The sequence below is a fragment of the Archocentrus centrarchus genome, chromosome 20, assembly GCF_007364275.1.
Source record: "Archocentrus centrarchus isolate MPI-CPG fArcCen1 chromosome 20, fArcCen1, whole genome shotgun sequence".
Lineage (NCBI taxonomy): Eukaryota > Metazoa > Chordata > Actinopteri > Cichliformes > Cichlidae > Archocentrus > Archocentrus centrarchus.
This window is the reverse complement of record NC_044365.1, coordinates 20,861,910-20,884,205: the sequence shown is the minus strand read 5'-3', so window position 1 is coordinate 20,884,205 and position 22,296 is coordinate 20,861,910. Positions and strand designations below refer to the sequence as shown.

General features: G+C 38.2%; 1 protein-coding gene across 1 annotated transcript in view; it reads right to left on the bottom strand.

The window, feature by feature from the left end:
• Window positions 1-22,296, bottom strand: part of LOC115799949 (cadherin-7-like) — a 119,447-nt gene that overhangs the window by 75,836 nt on the left and 21,315 nt on the right. The window contains exon 2 of the mRNA XM_030757238.1: window positions 5,070-5,364. Coding sequence (XP_030613098.1) covers window positions 5,070-5,364 — 295 coding nt within the window. The remainder of the gene's footprint in view (window positions 1-5,069; window positions 5,365-22,296) is intronic.

The window sequence follows — 22,296 nt, the reverse complement described above, 5'->3', positions numbered from 1 at the left end:
CAGATCTTCACCTGTTTTTTTTTTTTGTTTATCCCCCGCAGCTGTGCACAAAACAAGTTTCCTAATCAATTCCGTATCCTCGGTGAGCAACTGTCATCTGCCAGTAATGAAAATAAATGTGGCGTGCTTAATCTGAAACGCAGACCAATATTCTTCAGACGCTTGCATGTGCAGGTTGCAAGCAACTGTCAAGCGCAATATGCATTTCCGATTGCACAAATACAAAGGTTTGACAGTGACCCAAAATGTGTCTTGGAACTTTTATATTAATACAAATGAAGGACCATCTTAGGAATACAAATATATTTTTACTTAACTAGAGGAGAAAAAAAAAAAACCCATCAGAACCAAATCTGTGATGTTGAAATTGAATTGTAAAGTACATACAGGATATTAGAAGAATCAATATTAAAATGTTTCATTAAAGCCCAGTCATTTTGCAATGCTTCCATGAGTACTCAAAGCTGCCGGGGTTGATTAAGTTGATTGTATTCATGCACATTCACACCTGCTCCCCACTGCTTCAGATGAGCAGGGATTATTGATTAGAGTTCAGTTCACATTTATTCCTAAGTACAAAAGCAAAAATGAATTACCAGACTTTCAAAGAAAGTTACTGAGTGCCTGCTGATTTCTATGCAAGTTGTAACATTATTAAGAAGCAAATACATTCACTCTATAGCTATGCTGCCATAATCTGTACCATATTTTAAATATGTTGAGTTTTCTGGATTCTGTCATCGCTGTTTTATTTATTCTGCTGGACTGTGTTGTATTCAGAGGTTTTTCCAATGTTTTCCCTGCTTAAATTGTGTTACTGAAAGATGAAAAGGAAAAAAAAAAAAAAAGGATACATTTCTCAGTTTAAGTAATTAACATATTGTTAAATTTACACATTGTCAGTGTCAACCACAAGTGAACATTAAGAGCTTTGTAAAAATAGATTTTATGACAGATGTGCTTTATTGTAGCTTGCAAAGAATAAGCATCTGTACCCAAGTGAATATTTTTAACACATACTGACATCTACACTTGTGGTGACAAAAAAAAAAGAAAAAAAGAAAGAAATCAACTTTCCCTAAACCGGAATGCCTTTTCCATTTCGAGAATTTAAATGACTATCCCATCCTTGATCTGTGCTCTCATGAATTCGACAGGAACTATGACAGCTGGATATAGGACTGGCGAGTTGTAAATTCAAGAGCTGTGGCCTTGGGGTGACATTACATTCTCTATGCTTGTAATGAGCCCTCAAACGGCTCCTTTGGCCCTTCACTGTGCAGCGGGAGAGAGCCGGGCCTCACGATTGTCACACCTCCAACTGTCCTCAAGCTCTCTTGTCTTTTATTTGACATCCCAGCCATGATTAAGACAAAGGCCTTCAGAGATCCTCAGGCCAGAAGGTCACAGTGGGTATGGACGAGCACTGCTTCTAATTACTTTAATTAATTAAATTCATGATTTCCTCTAAATTGAACCCATTCATCAGCAGTGCAAAGCTGCAACCATTAATGATTTAAAGACATCTATAAAGGAATTATTGAATACGAGAGGTGCCTGGCCCTTCCTTGTTCTTTACCGCATTGATAATTGCTTTGAGCAGATATTTACAAAGGGAGGCAATGCATTATTCTCTTGTTGTTCTCGCAACTTGTGATGAAGACCTTCACGGGAGCTGGCAGAGTAAATAAGTGCCGGGGTGGAACGTGCATCTCACCGATTGTGGCGCGAACACATTCTTCTAGTAAGTTGCTGTTATCACCGGTTGGACACGAGACTCAAAGCCCTTGTACTCTAATCCTCTGGTTCCTTAAGCCTGAGCTCTGTACCCCCCATTGACAGTCAGCTGTGTAATCCTTCAGAGATCTCTGTGCCTGTGCTGTAAGCAAAGCAGAGCCTCCCCTTGGAACGGCTCCCGGTGCCACTGTGTGCCCGCTGAAATTTCCATTTTGACTTTGAACATTCTGAAAAAGATCCTTTGTTTTTGCTAATTTACATTTGCACTGTAACAAGCACGTTTGAGGCACTGAGGTGATACTAAACAATAACAAGTTTTCTCAGCTCTCGGTTTATTGCCCTCAGTAAAGATGTTAAAATTAAAATAACTATAAAAGAGCACGTGACATATCAATCGTATACGGCAGATCATGTGTGAAAGGGTTCTCGAACAACGTCTACAAAGTATTATCTCCAGACTGTGCAGCTCCCCACAGCTCTATGTGCCTGTTTAGCTTCTTTCAGCTCATTGTTTTGCTCTCCTGGCCTACAAGCTCACTGCTGTGCTTCACTCTTAAAGCTTTTATTGCATGATTTCAAATAGCAGCCTGTGCACTTCCAAAAAAAGCTCTAAAAACCCTCTGCGCACTGCATGCCCAGCACAAGCTGATAACAGACATAAAGCAGTACAGCAGTGTAAGCATATAAGTGCTAAAATCATATCAGCATAAAAAGTGATCTTATCCATTGCTCTTAAGTGGGCAAAAGCACAGTTTAGTGCAGATTTAAAGTGCCATCTAGCCCCATGTTTTAACTGAAATGTGCTCCTCCAAATTAAAGAAAAAAAACAATCCATTCAAACCCAAAGCTTTCTCACCCACCCGTCTCCAGTTACCACTTGCACAATAACACTCCCACTTACAGTCTTGAGAGCGTTTCAGTGATGCCACCCAGCTACTCTATGATGATCACTCTTTTCAATTAAGTACAGAATTTCCTCATTTTTCTCTAGAAAAAGGTCAAAAACCAACACTCCATTTTACCCTTTTGGTATCAATGATACTAGAATGGTTTTATAGTATTTTATAGTGACTTTTACATTTATTTCACTGATGAAAAGAAGATCTTTGGCAAGACATTCTCAAGCTCTTAGAGGTTGTGTTGATTGAGTAATTAATTTGCCATAGACTGAGTCACTTTCTACACTTTGGGGATAAAATCCTGTCAAACTTTGCGTCTGTAATTTGTAATCAACTGACAAGCTCAGGTCACCTTTTCCGTCTCTTGACACCCAGGTTCATTTCTGTCTCCATCCCAACACCCACAGCTCACTTGTGATTAGACCACAGCTCCCAGCATGCCTCGGAGTGCATTGGGAACCCCTAGGAGGAGCTAGAGGAGGTTAACGGTATCTGTGCTGTTCTGCTTACCGTGTTGCCGCTGTGAAGTGGCAAGGTAATGGGTGAATAGAAATGTATTCATTTGGATCAGATAGTTTTTCAGAGACATTTTCAGCAGGCAGGTACTGGGAGGTACTGGCTGGCATGAACTCTGAATCCAATTTGTGGAAAAAATGCCTATGGCCTTCAAGCCTGATTCAGACCTTAAGTTTGCCTGAGTTAGTTTTCAAACATGAGTCACTCATCAACATTTCTAAGCCCAGAGGTTTGTTGTAGCATATGTGAATATCTGAAAATTCTTTACAAAGAAAAAAGCCCTAATAATAATAATAATAATGATAATAATATATTACACACACACACACATATATATCTTAATACCCCTGCTAAGTTGAATGGCCTCAGGATGTCGTTGCCACATTTGCATTTACTTGCATTTTGAACCTAAGCGAAGACCTGTCTGAAACCTTGAAGAAGTCTTGACCGTGCAGCTTGCAGACGAGGGTCTGATATGATAGTGCCCTCAAGGAGAGTTTTTAAACAGTTAAATGGAATATCTGCTATAATAAATGCTAATGCGATCAATAGAATATCAATTGCTGAGTCCTCGGGGCAGCTATTATTATGCTGTATAATGCTTTTACCTGTGCTTGCTTTAGATATAGCAATGTTGGTCTGTTATTGTGCTAGGAATCCTGTGTTATTCCTGTGGGATGGGAGGGAGTCAGTTCTTAATTACTTTTCGTCTTGTAACTGTATGGGACTGGAAAAAAGTGAGCAATGAAAAGTAAAAGTTAATGGGGTGGAGGGGGGTGGCTACTATATGCAGCTTTTTTCTAGCTTTTTAACTCTTGTGTATCTAGCACCACTATGAGGATACAGTTCAGTTTTTCATGGAAAGTTAAAACCTGATCAAGACATCCATAAATCCCAGAAGGATGAATGACATCATCACTGGTTACCCTCTGATGCAGCAGCAAAAATCGGTAAAATGTCTCTTAACGCCCGAGACAGATTAGCACAGAGACTCATGGTTCTTAGAAGATTTATGGTGATGGTTTGATGACTTTTTTTCATTTTTGATTTTAATCAAAATGTTTCAAAACCTTTCATTGATTAATTACCTTGATCTTCTGATAGTCTACATACAATGGTTTGTGATGAGCTGCCTTTTTCTCTAGTGTAATCAAACCTGCTGGTATTAGCGCTACATGATGTTCACAGTATAGCTAAAAATAAAGGCAGTAATATGCTAGTGCTGAGAGTGTGAGTGTGAAAGTCGAGTTACATCAAATATTTTTTTTAAACACTTTGAGGAGGACCAAGAGAGATGGTCTTAGTTTCTTAATCTGTGTGCATTATCATGCTCTGAAGTATGTTGAAGCTTAAAAAAAAAAAAAAATTAACAGCGAGACATCCATGACCTCATTTATCAGGATCATAACAGAGAAGAAGAAAGGAGCCACAGAATTCCCAAAACAAGGGAATTTAACCTGGATCTCATGTGATGCAGAACCTATGAACAAAAAGGGCTTCATACAGGTTAAATTAGACCCAATATGATTAGCATGCATTCAGTCTTACAAACTGAGCATGCTGGACTCAAATTAATATTGCACACATCTCAAATCCCCCCCATGACCTAAACACTGAGAGAGATGAAGACGAATTCAGTGAGGTGGAAAATTATCAAAGGCAGATGTTGGAGCAAGGACGAGTCAAAGAGAAAGTGAGAGTAAGAGCGAGAGACTTGAGGAGCATGTGGAGAGAGGAAAAAAAAATGACTCATTTGGTTATGGTAGTGCTGGGCAGAATAATGGTTCATCCAATATACAGATTTTTCTTTCCCGCATGAAGTGATTTTTTCCTCCACGCATGTGTACAGACAGCTGTTGTGGGTCTTCAGTGATCAAACAAATACATAAGACTTTTAAAAGAAAAAGGAAGACTTACCTAAGGGTGACATCTCTGGTACTCCTGCCAGATATGGTCCATCAAGGAATTTGGGCTCATTATCATTGATGTCCTGGACTTTCACCACAAATTCCGACCTGGGCTCTACAGGTAAATTGGTGAGTCGGTCGACAGCTTGAGCTTGAAGGGTGTAGTAGGCCTGAGCCTCTCGATCAAGCCTCTTTGTGGCGTGGATGTCTCCTGTGTTCTCATCAATGGTGAAGATGGAAGTGGCACCCTCGCCAGATAACACATACTTCACCTTGCCATCTCCTTTGTCCACATCTGAGTGTAGCTGTTAGAAGAAAAAAAGAACAGGATTGTGAAGGCAGCCATATCACACAATAACGAAAGAAGTGGATCAGTAAATATTTAAGTGGTGATGCTGGGCTTAATAAACAGGAGGGCGTTCGCTTTAAAAGACTGTCACACTAGTATCGAATAATGATCAAATAAGTAAGGATGTTTTTTTTGGATTAGAATCAAAACTTGGTTGTATTTTAAAAAAAGTTCATTTGACTTACATTATTCAAAGCTGAAAATACACCCCATTTTTAACAGGTTAATGCAACGCTGTGTCCCTAAGGAAAGAAAGATTGTTCTGTTTAACATTTCCAAAAACTCCTTGTTCTTGTGCCCTTTTACAAAAGCCCCATTCCCCTTCCCATAGTTTTAAATGCGAGCAAACAGCTGCAGTTAAAAGCAGCAGCAGATGCATTTGATCAAAAGGGCAGCTAACACAGACACTATTGCTTCTAACATTCTCCTTGCACGATCCTTTAACAGGTAAAAATAGGCAAAATCACACCACATTTGTTGCCATTAACCCTTCGTGCAAAGAGATTTTTTCAGATTACATCAGAGTTATAAAATCAGGATTTTTTTTCCAGTGCAGACTGGCAGCTTGGAAAATGGCTTGCAAGTTAATGGGTGGTTAAGATGTAGTTAATGCGCAGCATGCCAATCACAATTTCACACTCATTACATTGTTTGACAGCAGGAACAGAAAAAAATTGAATGTGAACAGCTTTTTTTTTTTTTTTTAAAATACAGCTATGCAGCGAACACAGATAATAGGAGCAAACCAAAGAGTTCAGTTTGCACTGAAGTCCAAAAAGTGACATGAAAACACAGCAAACTATTCCCAGCCTTTTAATGGTTTCAAAACAGTCAAAACATTTCCACAGTTTCTGTTTACCTCTCGACTCTGCAGTTCTCACCTAGTTCTGGGCTCACGATCAAAGCTAATGGTACAGTAACTTTAGCCACACAACATACAAATACTAATGATGTTCCTACTGTATAGATTCGGGACACAAAAAAAAATAAATAAATAAAAGTGATGCACCTGTTCTCCAGATGCTGCAAGTGCATGAAAACGCATAGCTTGCTTTGCTTGTGGCTGAGACGTCTCTAAAGTTAGAGTTAGAGTGGCAGGCTTGGGCCCTTTTTATAAGGGAGCTGCAAATCTGATCATCTCATTCAGAGACACACTGGATAATATATAGTAAAGGGAAATAAATATATATTGTGTGTATTTCTAGACATGTTGGGGAGCCCTAATTATGTTCAAAGGAAATTAAAAAGTGTAAATCACATAATACGCTCCCCTATTGCATCCCACAAACAACAAATACGGTTAAAAAATGTCTTTAAAACATTCAGTATTTAAGCCGCACAAATATTCACTGTCATGTTGTTACAAATATGTACAAACAGCGCAAGCAAACACATCATGTTTATTGGATAAACATTCAAATCAGATCAAAAGATCAAAACATGCACCATTTATGCATGAATTATGGTACCAAATCCCACCATGATTTGCATTCTGCTGCAAATAATGGAACGAAATGAAATGCTGCCTTTTACTGTAATGACAGTGTGACTTGCTAACTAATGGTCATTACAGACAAAACTAGCAATTTTCCATTAAAACCCAGTAATAACAAGCTCATCTGATATAAAAAAAAAAAAAAAATGTACTACAGTGATTCCAAAATGTGTTCATTGAGTGTGTGTTGAATCAATAAAACAACAATGATGCACCAAATGGATTTGTGTTTTTCACACATTTTCTGACCAGAAATCTGTCATTAGGGACTGAGATGAATGGCTCCACAGGAAACATTAATCATCTAATTTTTGCCAAAGATGTATACAAAGCTTTCTGAATGGGCTTCATAACACTGCAGGGGCAGGGGGGGGGGGGGGGGGGGGGGGGGGGGGGGGGGGGGGGGGGGGATTGTGAAGCTCCAATGGAAAAACCTTTTTTTTTTTTTTTTTGTATGTCAGGTGAAGATGTGCCAAAATTCTAGTGCTCAACCCACCACTTAAACAACAGTGTATGAATGTGCTGTGGAGGGAAATCTGGACTCGGTGCTTCCATGTTATTCTATCTTTTTTTGCCTTTTAAAATAAAATAAGCACAGATGGTTTGAAAGGCGTGGATGTTCTCACTGCAACTGGTGACACACACTCTATTACAAGACATCTGGATATTAAACAGGTCTCTCTCGTTGCCATTTAAAGCATACAAAGTGTGGCTTTAAGTTTATCCACTAGCAAAAAGGATTTGACAGGATTATTTCTTCTGAGGATAAATAGCGAGAGCTGAGGTCATGTACCGAGAGTCGTGCTGTCAGATCCGTCCTTTTTAATGATCGTATAAACCGTCCATCTTTAAATCCAGTTGCGCACCAAATAGCAGTGAGCAAGATGTCTTTAAATCAAACCGCTGTTCATCTCACAGCATGTGGGCTAGGGGAAAGTTTGTTTCTTGGAGTGGCTAGAATGGGTATTAATAGGACTTGTTGTGATGTTCCACAGACAGGAATACTGTACAACTTTACAAAGACAGGCAAACTACATGTTTTATCAAAGAACCTTTGTAGTTACCACAGCAGCATTCTAGTTATGAGAGAGTTTTAATCTCAGAAGAGCAAACCAAGACTTTAGAGATGACTTCAAGATCCTTTCTCAAAGTGCAACTCCAACAAAATATTTCTTGAAAAATTCTAAACAAGGAAATGAAAATTATCATGACAAGTAACCATTCCCGAATAATCTTGTTTGAAGTCAGAGCTGTGTGATGGACATCACATTACTGATGTGGATCTTAGGGGAAGGCCATAGTTTTCTTTTGCTCTCAGGATTTAGCAGAGTGGATATTTCTGTCATTACTTTGTCACCTCAAACATGACAGAACACCTGAATAGCAAAGAACAGCAAAGCACAGCAAGCAAAATGTTTCAAGTGATGTTTTTTTTTTTTTTTTTTTCCTGATTCTTGATATTTGCTGTTCAAAGTGTACACAATAAAGCTACAGCTGTGGCTATACTGACTGCACTTCAAGTCCTGTCAACCTAAATCTTGAGAACAATGCCAGGGAGGTGTGTGCTTTGTCCATCTGTGTGTCTAGGTTACAAGTGTTTGTTCCAGCTTTTCTCTCTTCCTAGTATTAGTTTCTGAGAAGTATTAGGTACACACTCCCAACGACTGCAAGGTAAACTTTGCTATTGTCTATGGCTGCTTCAGTGAGCAAGTATTCCACTTATACAAAATTGAAGGGCTCAAGAAGCTCAAGCTCTGAAAACACAAAAGCTCTTAATGTAGCCGTCCTGCATCTTTCATTAATGTCTCCAGCCTTTGAAATGCTCACTTTATTTAAACTCCACACCCTAATTTGCAGTATATAATGAGACAACCTTGATGGTATTTCTACAACATCAGATTTATTTTCAGAGCTACAGGCAATATTACAAACATCCTACCGCAAGAGTCAAAGCTGTACTGAAATGACAGAATATCAAAAGCAATGCTAAAAATTGTAACATGGGATCGAAAAGTTATTCACTTCAAATTTTTGGCAATATACCACATCATCACGCTCTACTGTGCTGGCCTTCTCCTTCTACGGTTAGGTCCAGCAGGCTATCAACAGTGAAATTTTGTCTCCTTAAACCACCACAGTGGATTTGAAATCAAACAATCAAGGTGTGATTGAAGTGCAGACTTGAAGCTTTAATTTAAGGGGTTTAACAAAAAGTTGGTTGAAAAGCTTTGGCAATGAAAGCTAACATTATTCAACACAGGACAAGGACTGCAACACTATGGAAATGCCCTTCAGAAGGAAATTAAAAAAGGTAAACTTAATAGCACACCTTCCACTTTTAATGAAACCTGGCAAAAAGTATCTCAACTCACATAAAATCCTACCAAAGTCAATTTTAAAATACTGTTTGCATGTGTAAGAAGAAAACTATTCAGTGGGTTTACCTTTGCAATGAAGCACCAATCGATTCCTGTAGACATGTGGCAGGTTTTAGATTTTCCACATTCAGAAAATTTGTCTCCCGTAAGACCTTGTTGTCAAATTGGCAATGATGCACTTCGCCAAAATGTCCTTGTGTCAAAAATTAAATGGAACTAAAGCTTTTGCCTTTTTTGTAAATAACTTCGCAGCCACTTATTGCAAATTCAGCAATACCAACAAAAATGTAGGGAACACCAATATAAATCTCCCAAAACTCAAAGTGGTCGTGCAAAGTGAAAAAAACAAACTCCCCTCAGTGACTTTCAGTAGCAATGACCTGATCAACTTATCAAACTGCACTGCTCCCCCTGAATCTGAGGTACGTCACCTGGAATCTCCTTGTCAGCACTCTTGTCAGGCTGGTGTTTCCTCCAGGAGCCTGACCTTAAAGTGACACTGAAAAGGCACATTACCAATAACAGCCAGAAAACAGTCAAAACACTTTGCATCCCTGAGGAAATTTCCTCAGCGCAATTCCCCTGTGGCGCTTCTTTACTCGTTTGATAAACTCCACCAGAAAAGACTTTGCCAGCACATCTTCCCTTTGGATGCCATGACCGGCGACCCGTCCAGGGTGTACCCTGCTTCTCGACTCCAGCTCCTCCCGGTGACCCTGAATTGGATAAGCGGAAGAAAATGGATGGATGGACATGAAGGTTGAAGAATTCTTCAGATCCCCAGCTGAGATCAGTGGCTAACTATCAATGATGAGGGCAAAGACCTGGCCTCTCCCTTCTGGAGCCATCTGATGGTTTCCCAGAACTTCTTTGATCCTACAAAACTTTTAATGTCCTCACTGCACCTGACCCAGAGCTTAAGACCATAAAAATACAGTCACTGTACTTCCCACTGCAGCAATAGAGAAGAATGTTTTTGAGCAATTAAATATTTTGTATCATATCTTTTTTACTGTATAGATAGAGTGAGAGAGAGACAGACTGTGTACACATAATTTCTGCACAAAGTACACAACAGTTCACAATTAAATACCAGACACTCTTGTTGTTTAATTATGTAGAACAATGACAAAAGCATATGCTACACAATATCTTTTCATATTACAATGTAGCTGGGGAGAATATAGCTGAAACTCTTCTTTCAATTTATCTGTAAATGTCAACATCTCATTATGGTATAAATAACAATGGTATTTCAGGTTTCAAGCCAACGCAAGGGTAGAGAATGATTAGGTCAATATTGTTTTGGTGGTGCTGACGGAGTACATGCTTAACCAGAGGATATAACACCAAAGGTCTTTTATTAATGGAATCCATCAGCCCGCTGATGGATTCAGCACTGGGGCCATGATGATTGCATTGGCTGTGTCCTCAAGCCTAAGCATGCATATGTCGCCTCTCTTTATGGAGCTCACTGTGTTTATTCACCATCTCCTGCTGTCAGGAGCAAACCCGAGGTAAATTGTCAGTCTCGGGGAGAGTCAACATTTAATCTCGAGGAAGCCATCCATAGCAGTTTGTTTCCGGTAAATGCCGCGGACAAGAAGGACAAAGCTGACAGGCCACAATGTATGCAAGCCGGGTCGGGGGTCAAGCACACCATGTGGTCTTTTTTGTTGGTTTTGTTTGCCTTGCTACGTTTCCAACTCTGCTTGCCTGATGATGAACACAGAACAGTCCAGCATCTGGCTCCACATATTCAGTCAAAAGCTGATCATAACTGCAGACTACATAAAATATGTAATAGTTTGGCAGGCTTTATTAAAAGTACACCCAAGTCAAATACTTTTATCTATCATTAATCTAATCCATTCTGCTTCTAATTTTCAAGTGGTAAGCTTCAACTTTTATCACTTTCACTGAGCACCCGCAGCAAAAAAATGAAGCTGTTTGCAAAAATGTAAACTCCTGTTATTCTTTTCTTTGCTTCCCCTGAGGTGAGTGTAACACAGCATGCGGCACAATGCTGCACGGCGGTGTAGCTCAAAGGCGCTCCCAGGGATTGTGAGGGAGGGGTGGGATCTGAACACGAACCCTTCTGAAATCATTGCTGACACTTATCATCACTTTGTATGCAGGCAGTTCTCCAGGGACCCGCCTGTTAGCTTCATGTTCGCTTGTTTACCTTGTAGCGAGAGAGAAGGGTAAAAAGCATGAAAGAACCCATAACAACCCATTGATTCCTGCCCGTCCTTTAACTAAAACTGCTGCGCAACGTTTTCAAATTATTCTAGCATTTGGATTTTCATTTTCACCATTGTGTGCAACATAAAAAACGCAGGTCATGCTTGAAAAATGTTTAATCCTGCCCCCCCCCCCCCGTTTGTGTCTATTTTGCTTAGCTTTGTGCAATACTTAAAAGGATAAAAATATAAAGCCCCATAAAAGAAAATATAAATAAAGTGTCACAAGCCAAAAGATGCATGTTTCAAGCTTTGAACTTTGTCTTCTTTCAGGAGGTAATTCTTCTATTCGGTGGACTGAACAACCTAAAATGGATATAAAAGTCCATACCTACAGGCAACCTGAGAGCAGTACAATTCTGTACACTAAAACAGCCTCAGCCGTTGCTCAAGAGCCCTTAATCAACCATTGCCCTCAAGATATTTCACAGTGCTGTTTGAATAGCAGGGCTTAACAGGTTCTCTACTAGCAAGGTAGTACAGTATGTACCTCAAAAGAAAGAAAAATATAAAAAAGTGAAACACTGACACCAGTGCACTCTGTTGTTTCCTGTTGCACAAGAAAGCTGCACAACCATCAACCCACTGCAAATCATATTCTATATAACTGTATAATTACAAAGAGAATCATACAGAAATTGCCATTTAGAGAGGATTATTACTGGACACTAAATATGTGCCATAATTTATATAAAAGCAGCAGGAGTCCTTAGTGACAACATATATGAAACTCAAATAAAATAAGTACAGAGACAGGACAAAGGGTCATTCTGGGCGGAAAAAAAAAAAGAGCTAAAAATGTAGACGGGGGCTTCAGCGTAGCTGTCACTGACATCAGCTCCTGACATGCTTTGCTTTTCATCTATTCACTCAGCCGTGTTCTGGTGAGTAGCCATGGTGCTGCGCTTCGAGAGAGGCTCAGTATCTCGGCTTCCCTTCTTTTATTTCAAGTTGTGAGGTGGGGAATTAGCGATCACCGTGGAGTGACAGATAGCTATCACACAGTGGTGTACAGATGCATGGGATCTGCACACATCGAGTTGTTTCCTTATTCTGGTTAAGTATAATAATAAAGTTTTACACTTCATTTCCATTGTTTACATCATTTGTGATTAGTTTTATTTTTGTGTGCCGGTTTCACTTTACAGTAACTCTAAGTTTTTAAGTGTTTATTATGATTTTATCAAGCTGAAGGGATCTTACAAAGAATATAACAAATGTCACATCCTATATATGAATAAACCATATGTGTGAGGGTGAAGTCACGCACAGAAATTCTGCTAGCTTTTATTTCTCTCTGTTCATTATTGCAAAAATCGTGTGGAGCAAATTAGCGAACACATGGATGATTATAAAACTAAAACAAAAATCTCACAGTAACATTTGCATGTGTTCTGTGTGACTAAACATTCAAAAATATCAATTTATCTACAGAAACAGTGAGTTTTCAAACAGCAAATTAATAAAAGTTACTGATAATACGAGGTTCTACAGAATAGGACCACCAAAAAAACAAAAAATAAAACAAACTTTTTTCCTCAGGAAGTCAGAATTCTGACTTTAATCTTGGAATTCAGAAGGTTTTTTTTTTTAATCTTTCTGAGAAAAAACTTTCTGAATTCCAAAATTAAAGTCAGAATTCCCAGAATTTAGAATTTTGATTTAAATCTCAGAATTCTGAGGGGGAAAAAAAAAAAAAAAAAAAAAAAAAAAACAGAATTCTGAGGTTAAAGAAAGGTCATGACCCCAGAATCTTTTTTCCCAGTGGCTCTGATCTTCTTCTGTAAGATTAAACCTTAACCTAAAATGTGAATCCTTTTCATGAAGGATACTAGACAGCAGTTAAAGCTGGAGCGTTAAAAGTATTCATTTTAAACTGAAGCACTGAGAGCAGCTGAGATGTCTATTGAACTATACCTGCGTATTCACACAGAATGCAATGCAGCTTTTACAAGTGGACCCGTTTTGCATTCATGAAAGAAAAAAGTTGAATATCAAATTTTGCTCTTAGCCCATTCTTTTTTCTCCCTTTTGTACACACACGTCTCTCTGGTTACAACAGAGCTAACATAAAGGTGGTATATTAGTCGCTTAGAATACATACATACAGGCTTCACAATCAGATACAATTTATAATAGGGGCAAAAGGCGAAAAAAAAATTTCTTTCACTTTCTGTCTGAACACACTTTTAAGACAGTTGAGTTGCCAGCTGTGTAAGAGATAAAAGCAGTTGCACTGTCATTTGAAGGGAAAAGTTGAAGTGTATATGTCGGCAGCGACAGCTGCTGAAATATAAGCTCAAGTAACTGAAGTGTCAGTTTATTTTCATCAAAAGACCAATACATGTTTTTGTAATTTAGGAGAAATTCTATTTTCATTCATTCTATTTTCAAATAAGCTGAGTCAAAATGGTGCAAGAATGCGGTTTAATAGACTTCAGTCTGTACAAACAGACGCGTGAGATGGCTTGACAGCAGGTACAAAGCAAGTGCAGACAGCTCTTTTAGAGGATTAATATGAAAAAAGCTGAGAAGCAGTTTTCAGCGGGGATACGGCAGGATTTGTTGCCTTCCCTTAGATGCGGCGATTGTTCTCGTAAGAGAATCGGCTTTCAGTCAAAGTCAGAAAAATGATTTTCAGAATTCTGACTACCATTTATACGTTCTGTTTCCATCAGACAGTGTTGGCTCATATCTGCACCTGCTGGCTCAGTCATGACACGGAAGAGATAATGGCTCTGTTTCAGTGTGGGGAAATTGAATTGGGATTTTCAGAAAAATAGAACTACAGTCAGGATCTCGAATGCAAAAGAAAATGTATAGCTATATTTTTGTTTGTTTGTTTGTTTGTTTTTTGTTTTTAATCCAGCTTCTTATCTGGGCTCTTGTTAGATCAGTCATTCGTGTTTCTATGAATAAATAAGCAGTAAATCAAAAACTAACATGAATGGGTGGTTTTTGTTACATTTAATCATACATTAGTCTGTGCCTAATATAACCCTCAGGCATGATGCACTCATCGCCTGCGGTGCGCAAGAAGCGTTGAAATGAAACAATCGTTTCTGACAGAAAACAGTGGAACAGCCCGTATCATGTACGAGAAAGCTGCCATAAAAAGACAAAAAAGCACCTGCTTTTTCAAAAGTAATAAATGACAGCATAATTAATGATATCCTAATCACTGATAAGCTTTTGATAAAGATAATTTCAGCATTTTAGGAATGTACATAAAACATTACTTCAATTTGTAATAAGACAAAAGGCTTATTATTGTTTATATATATCAATAATTGACTTCTGCCAAGTATAAAATGCAAATGTGTATGGTAATAGCATGTATCTAATTATGACAAGTCAAAACTCTGCACTGCAGTCTTGAATGAGCCTTCCTTTAAAGATATCTTTAATTTAGTATATCCTCACCTCTCATGAGATTCTCCATGCAGCTAAAAGGTTACAAGTCAGTGTAATTATAGCAATGTAAATTTGATATCTTGAATTAAATCTCTTAAATAAACACCTTTGCAGGGTTTAAGTGCGCTTGCTACAGTGAAATACGGATTGCACAGTATACCAGAGACATTAACAAGCTGTGCATTAGAAAACGTACAAATTCAATTTTGATTGTTGAACAGAAGTACTAAGCAGCTGTGTCAGTGCTAATGTGAATGTAACAAATCTCTAGCCCCTTCAAAAAATAAAAAATAAATAAAAAATGCAAAACATAAATAAGCAGAGAGATACATTTACACACACACACAGTAATGAAAAACTGCACTCGTTTTACAGAAAGAGATGCAGGGATAGAGATTTCCTTAATTTGCTGCAGCACAATGAGGACATTTTTGGACGATCCCTTGACACACACATGTTAATTAAAGACATGCAGGAGTGCTTCCAGGGCCTTTCAGTCTGGTGCCCTGCTGCCTTTTCTGCTTTGCCAGTCTTGCCACCATGCCGATTTGTCATCCACATCAATGAAAGTAATCAAGCCAGCAATCAGGGCAAGCTTTCACTTTATTTATTTATTTTTTTATTTTATGCGTGTCTATGTGTGTGTGGCATTCGCCTGCTCCCATCACTGTGATGCACATAAATGGAAGACAGGAATAGGCATCCTTTTCAAAGTATTATGGGGGGAGGGAATCAAAGCTCTTTTGTCGCAAAAAGGCTTCTAAGATGCTATCGTAGTGGCATTTTTTTTTTCTTTTTCTTTTTTTTTTTCCATGTGCAAGTGAGTACAGGCTATAACTGAAAGCCTATTGATGGATTAAATGGAAAGGAGAAAAGTGAGAAGAAAAGTATTTCCATATCAGGTGGTGTCGATACAAGAAATCACCATGACACGCTGGACCTTATTATTCATCTTGTCTGCAGGTTATCAGAAGCAAAGAAAAAAGGTAAAAAGAGAGGCCAGAAAACTGGACACTGCTTCAGAAGAAAACATCAAAGTCCTTTGATAAAGGTAACCATTTTAACATGAAGTTGAGGCCGTGTGAATGCAGCACTATTAAAAGATGGTGAAAACACAGCCTGTATTTACCTTTTGATATGCTTTTTTTTATTATTAGTATCCTGTGGTCTTTCATTAGCTTCATGTATCCTCACAGTGCACAGCTGATTTTTTTCAGAATAGCCAGAAGGAAAGAGATTAATTAGATGTGATTAGAGAGATTAGAGTTGCATTTAACATGTCTTCATGTGCAGATTACAGAATTTGGGTTTACTTAGAAAAAAGCTGTTGCCAATTGCGTTTTAATAGAATTTGGAAGCGGTCAAATATTAGAGGGTCTCACAAAACAGGAATCCAGTTCATTTTGGACATGTGTGAGGATTTTATTGAAACTCACAGGAACTGATGAAATGGGAACCGAAATTACATTGTATCTAGAATCTTCCTGGTCAGTGCAGTGGCTGCAAGGTACCCAGGTCCTGTGTCTGCAAAACAAGACCAAATCACCACCCTCCACCACTTTGCTTGACAGTTGGTATCAGGCGTTTGTACTGGACCAACATCTCCACCTGTTAGTGCTGATATGTTTTTACCAAACATAGTGCTGTATATTATCCCCAAATGGCTACACTTCGATCCCCTCGGTTCAAAAAGACATCGTTCCAGAAGGTTTGTGGTTTGGTCAGATGTAACTCACCCCTCCACCACCGTGCTTGACAGTTAGTATGAGGTGTTTGTGCCAATATGCTGTATTTGGCTTTCACCAAACATGGTGATGTGCATTATGGTAAAACATCTCCACTTTGGTCCAGTCTGTTCCAGATGCCTCAGCTGTGCTGCCATGTTTTTAGAGAGAGAAGAAAGTTTCTCCTGGCAACCCTTCCAAACAAGCCATATTTGTTCTGCCTGTTTTCTAACTGGGGACATCCACTCCTGGGAAGACTGGCAAATGTCTTGAATGTTTTCTATTTGTGAATAATCTTTCTTCCTATAGGATGATGGACTTCAAAATTATTTGGAAATAGCCTTATGACCCTTCCCAGATGGATCGACAGCAACAATTGCCTCTCTATCATCACTGTTGTTTCTTCTCCTTGGTGTTTTGTTGCCAAACACCTGATTGCTCAATACCTGCCAAAACTTCTGCTTTTATAGAGGCAATTAATCAAACGCATTTGATTAGCAGCACCTGGCTGCAGCAAGGATGTACTTAGTTTTTCTTACACTGCTTGTACATTTTTGCTAAATGAATACAAACATGATGTAATATCTCATGTTTCATAGCTTATCTGCCATTGCATTTATCTAATGTTAAGACCTGCAAAGGATAAGATAAATTTTCATTATGTCCTGACTCATAAAACCTTGGAATTTAACTTTCTTTTTACCATGGCTGTACACTTGTATACTATATATTCAAAGACTTGGATATAACCAGCCTCTCAGTTCATCTTCATGTTCATGACACATACGGTGGTCTTATGCTGTGTTTACACTACTTGTGAAGAAATGACAGGTTACAAGTCATTCAGTGAAAGGAAGTAATTTGAAACCACAAACCGACGCCCCAAATTTGTTCCTGTGGCAGGAAATATAAAATGAAAAGCCTCTGTCTCCAGATTTAACTAAAATTCCACCATGTCAAGAATCTTCCTGCCTGTGTAGTAGTTAATGGTCTGTAACAGTCAACAAAGAACATTACTTACAGTAAATGTAAATATATATACAGAAGGGGATATATAAATTTAAAAAGAAGTGCAAACCCACCTCTTGGTAATCTTGTCTTAGATTACCATAATGTCACACAAAGTATGCTGTGTTTACACTTACGGTGAATACATTACTGATCATTTTGAAAGCCGGCAATATGAAACTACAAAGTGACGTACTAAATTTGTTGCAGTGTAACAGGTTACACAGGCAACTTCAGCTGGATTTCAGTTTTTTCAGAGCTGCACTGACATATTGAAGAAACAACCAATCATGAGCTTCCATATGTAATACACAGGTCATCAATAATTTGGCTAAAATGTAGCTATGTGAGAATGTGGTGATGGCTGGAAATATGTCCTTTTTATATTGTTTGCATATAAAAATAAGATATATATAATGTAATAAATAGTTTGTAAAATAAAGTTTGTGAATAGTCAAGTGAACATGTTACTGTAATATAGTTCTGGTTGTGTAAACAGGAAAAATAAGATGACAAGAAATGCAAGATCTGTTTTCGTTTATGCAAAATTCTGTCACTTCTTATTTTTCTTTTTCACTTTACTAAAATGGTCTGAAGAAAGCGAGAGGTATGCACATCCTCACCACAATTTCCTACAAACAGGGAAAGGGTTTTTATGCATGCATATTGTTTAGCTCTATGTATATACTTACTGGCAGTGAAATGTTAGAATATTGTGTATAGTCCTCAAGTCAAACTCAGAATTTTAATGACTACTTCGTAAAGTGGTTTCAGATAAAAAAGTTTAAATGAAACTGCTACAGGCATCCACTCACATAATGAAAAAAAAAAGAAAACATGCATACCTGTTAAAGTGACAAAAAGAGCACATTTTTACAGCTAAGGTCACATGCAGGATATACAGTAAAGTATGAACTACAGCGAGCTATAAATATCACTTGACATACTGTTCTGAAGCCCTAGTCCTATGCTCACAGTTGTCAGGCTTCAACTCTGCTCATCTAGTAGAAAAACTCCTCTAAATTCAGTGTAACACTGTGTTCATTTAGAATTCATATTGACTATAGCCCCAGGTCATTAATCATGAATATTTTTATTAATTTATCACAAACTGACACATTATATTTTGACATTATGACTGCCTACTTAAAATGTAAAGCCGAATAACAGTCAGTTACATTTGCATAGCACTTTGCTCAACTTATTTCCTTTTAGAAGTGCAAGAACATTATAATTAATCGAAGCAGTTACTGTACGTGTTTCATTAGAATTTGACTTTCAAGTTTTAAAAAAAGAGAAAGAAAAAAGCTAAAGCTGAGATGGTACATGGCAATTATAGAGGATCGAGTTTCTATGATCATATAAGATGTGCACTAAAATCCAAAGCCGGGTACTCCAGAGACCGTGCTAAAATTTTAGCTAGATAGGAAATTTTAAATCCATGTTATATAAATGTATGATGTGTAGGTAGACATTTTTAGGACACAGACACATTTAAAAAGAATTATATTTCTATGAAAATATGATTCGTTCTCATTTTTTTAAAAAAAGGAGTAAAAGGTCATAACTTTCATCCTGTTACAAAGTTGATAATAATCAGTATGAAGGTTACTGCAAAGCACTTCCACTATGTGTTGCTATGGAAGCAGAGAATGTTACTTTTATACAAAGAGTCTGACAGAAAATTTGAATAAAAGGGCAAAAACTTAGAACCATATATATATATATATATATATATATAAAAATCAACTTAGCTGCCACTCTCAGATTAAGCCTAATATATTTTACTGTACTGTACTGTATTTTACTGTAATTAAAAAAAAAAAAAAACTAAACTAATTTTGAAAGTTATTACAAACAGAACTCAAATTTACCAAACTTCCACTTTATGCTTTTTAGTACCCATCTGTTGGAACAATTATGTTCTAACCACATACCAAAGTCCCAATTCATTCTTCTTCCCTCCACTGTGAATTGTTCTATTGGCCTTAACTGTGTTTCTTCTCTTTTTAAACTAGTGCATGCCCATGCTACAGTATTGTTTGGGCTGTAATTTTATGCTATGGTTAAGTTCAAGTTTTGTGGATATAAATGAGATGTTATTGTAGTGAAATTGAAATGATACGATGCTTTTTTAAGGTGTTGCAGGTGCAAAAAAAAGGGGTCATTTTGGCCTCTTGGTAAGTGGTTTTATTCGCTTGTGTAATAAATAAGCTTCCTCCGAAAGGTGGCTGGCCTCTCAGTTAGAGATAGACTGAGGAGAACAGCCATTTGGGAGGGGCTCAAAGTAGAGCCGCTGCTCCTCCACATCGAAAGGAGCCAGCTGAAGTGATTCGGCCATCTGACTAGGATGCCTCCTGGATGCCTCTTGGGTGAGGTGTTCTGGGCATGTCCTAGTGGGAGGAGGCCCTGGGCCAGACCCAGGACATGCTGGAGAGATTATACTGTATCTCTTGGCTGGCCTGGGAATGCCTTGGGGTCCCTCCGGACTAACTGGTGGAGGTGGCTGGGGAGAGGGAGGTCTGGGGTTCTCTGCTTAGGATGCCGCCCCCACGACCCGGCCCCGGATAAGCGGAAGATAATGGATGGATGGATGGATGGATGGATGGATGGTAAGTGGTTGTTGGCAAGTCATATTATGTTTTCATAAGCTGTAGTAGGTTACTACAACACCTTATAAAAGTGGGCAGTCATTTTAGCCCATTCACATATGGTTGTCAGGCAACATGATGACACTATAATATCTGATGCTAATGAGAACCTTCAGATGTACTTGTGTGCCAATACTGGTCACTCAACTCTTGATCATGAAGGAGATGTTTGATGGCAAAAAGTCAAGGATTTTGTGTTTTATACTGAGATGCACCAACTTTTTTCATTCAACAAACTTATCAAAAGCAAAGTGTTCACCAAAGGAGTGCAGCTTTCAAATAAAGACTTCATAGTAACTTAAATCCACCACTATGCTTTTACCTACAGTATGATCTGCCAGCTGTGTAGGGAGAAACCTCCAACACATCACTTTTTGTGATTATTTCACTAACAAAAACAGAGGTCTTCCTTTTTTACTGTCTACTCTAAAAAAAAAAAAAAAGTTGAAATATTCTTCAACTTTAGAAAGTGCTCCACTCTGCCAGCAAAGACGGCAGGCCTTTCCAAAGTGGCTGCTTTCCATCTGTCTTGCAGCCGCTCTCCATTGGCTGTCATACGAAAAAGGCCCAAGGAATTTAGTAAAACAAATTAAAGCTGTATTTTCAAAAAGCAGAAACAATAGATCTGCCCCTTGTACACAGATAACATTAAAGCAGCCGCAGTAATACAGGTCTTGTAATCCATTTCATAAATCTAGAAGCTTGTCTTCAAAGTAATGTGTTCTAATGATGGAAGGTTTGCAGACATTTAAATCATCACAGGTGGTTTGGGGTAGTTAAGATCACACATATGAGGTCGCATGGAGTCAGCCGAGTCACATTAATTAAATTCTGAAGTGGAGATTGCCTGGGAAGAGGGACAGCACTCCAACGAGATGGTAATCAAGGTTCCTCCTCTGTGTAGTAATAATTCTTCCACCTAATATATTTATAGCCAGAGCCTCATAGAATCTTGGCTCTGTGCATGGCAATTTTGGCTGTCAGTCAGTCATCATTCAACCAACTTTGAAACCAAAAAGTAGTTCAAAAACTACCCAGTGGAACATCAGCAAAGTTTTTGATTTTCATGATCCCCAGAGGGAGAATCACACTGACTCGTGGGATCAAGTGAATTTTTCTTCAAAGCAATTAACCAGTTAAAATGTGGATGCTTGTTTTGATATCTCAACATAATTTAAACAAAATGGGATTACATCCAGCAATCTAGCTGGCATTCATTACAGAAGGTAAGACCTAATGACCGAGAATTTGTGGTTTTAGGCGACTACTGAAGGGTTTGCTACAAAGGTTCAGATTATGACGTCAACCTCAGGATTTTTGAGGTTCCTGGACTTTCAGGGAAGGTCAGTTTTTCAGTTCCTATTTAAGTTGATGAACACTCATCTGCCTCAGCTGTGCTGCGTATTTAGCACATTAAGCTAAGATGGTAACTTTAAATTTAAAAAAATATTTTTTAGTCTATGAGTCATTGAAAATAGGAATCAAACATAATAGAATGTAAATAAGTAAGGTTTCATAGCATCTGCAAAACATTTTCATTTTTATGTTTAACCTATCTGCCCCATTGTACTCCTAGTGTTAATCACCCCACTCTGATCTAGTTACGCACTCCTCTCTCCAATGTCTCCCATCTATGTTCTAATAGTATATGTGCATACTTAATGAAATGCAGCTGGGCTGACATAAACAGCTGTGCAAGATGAAATTTAATAATGTCTTATTATTTAATAAAGTGAATGAACAGAGTCTTAAAATGAAGAACCACAGTCAAAAAGTAGCCATAGAATAATTTCTATTCAACTACTTCCCTCTTTCTCTTGATTTTGACACAGTTTTCATGTCATTTATATATTTTTTTTACGCTTGGGGAAACATAATTGCTTATGTTTGTTTATTTGGTGTTTTTTTTTTTAAACATGTACTCAGGCTCTCCACAGCAAACGTGCTTCAGTGGTTTTTAACACACAATTTTTTG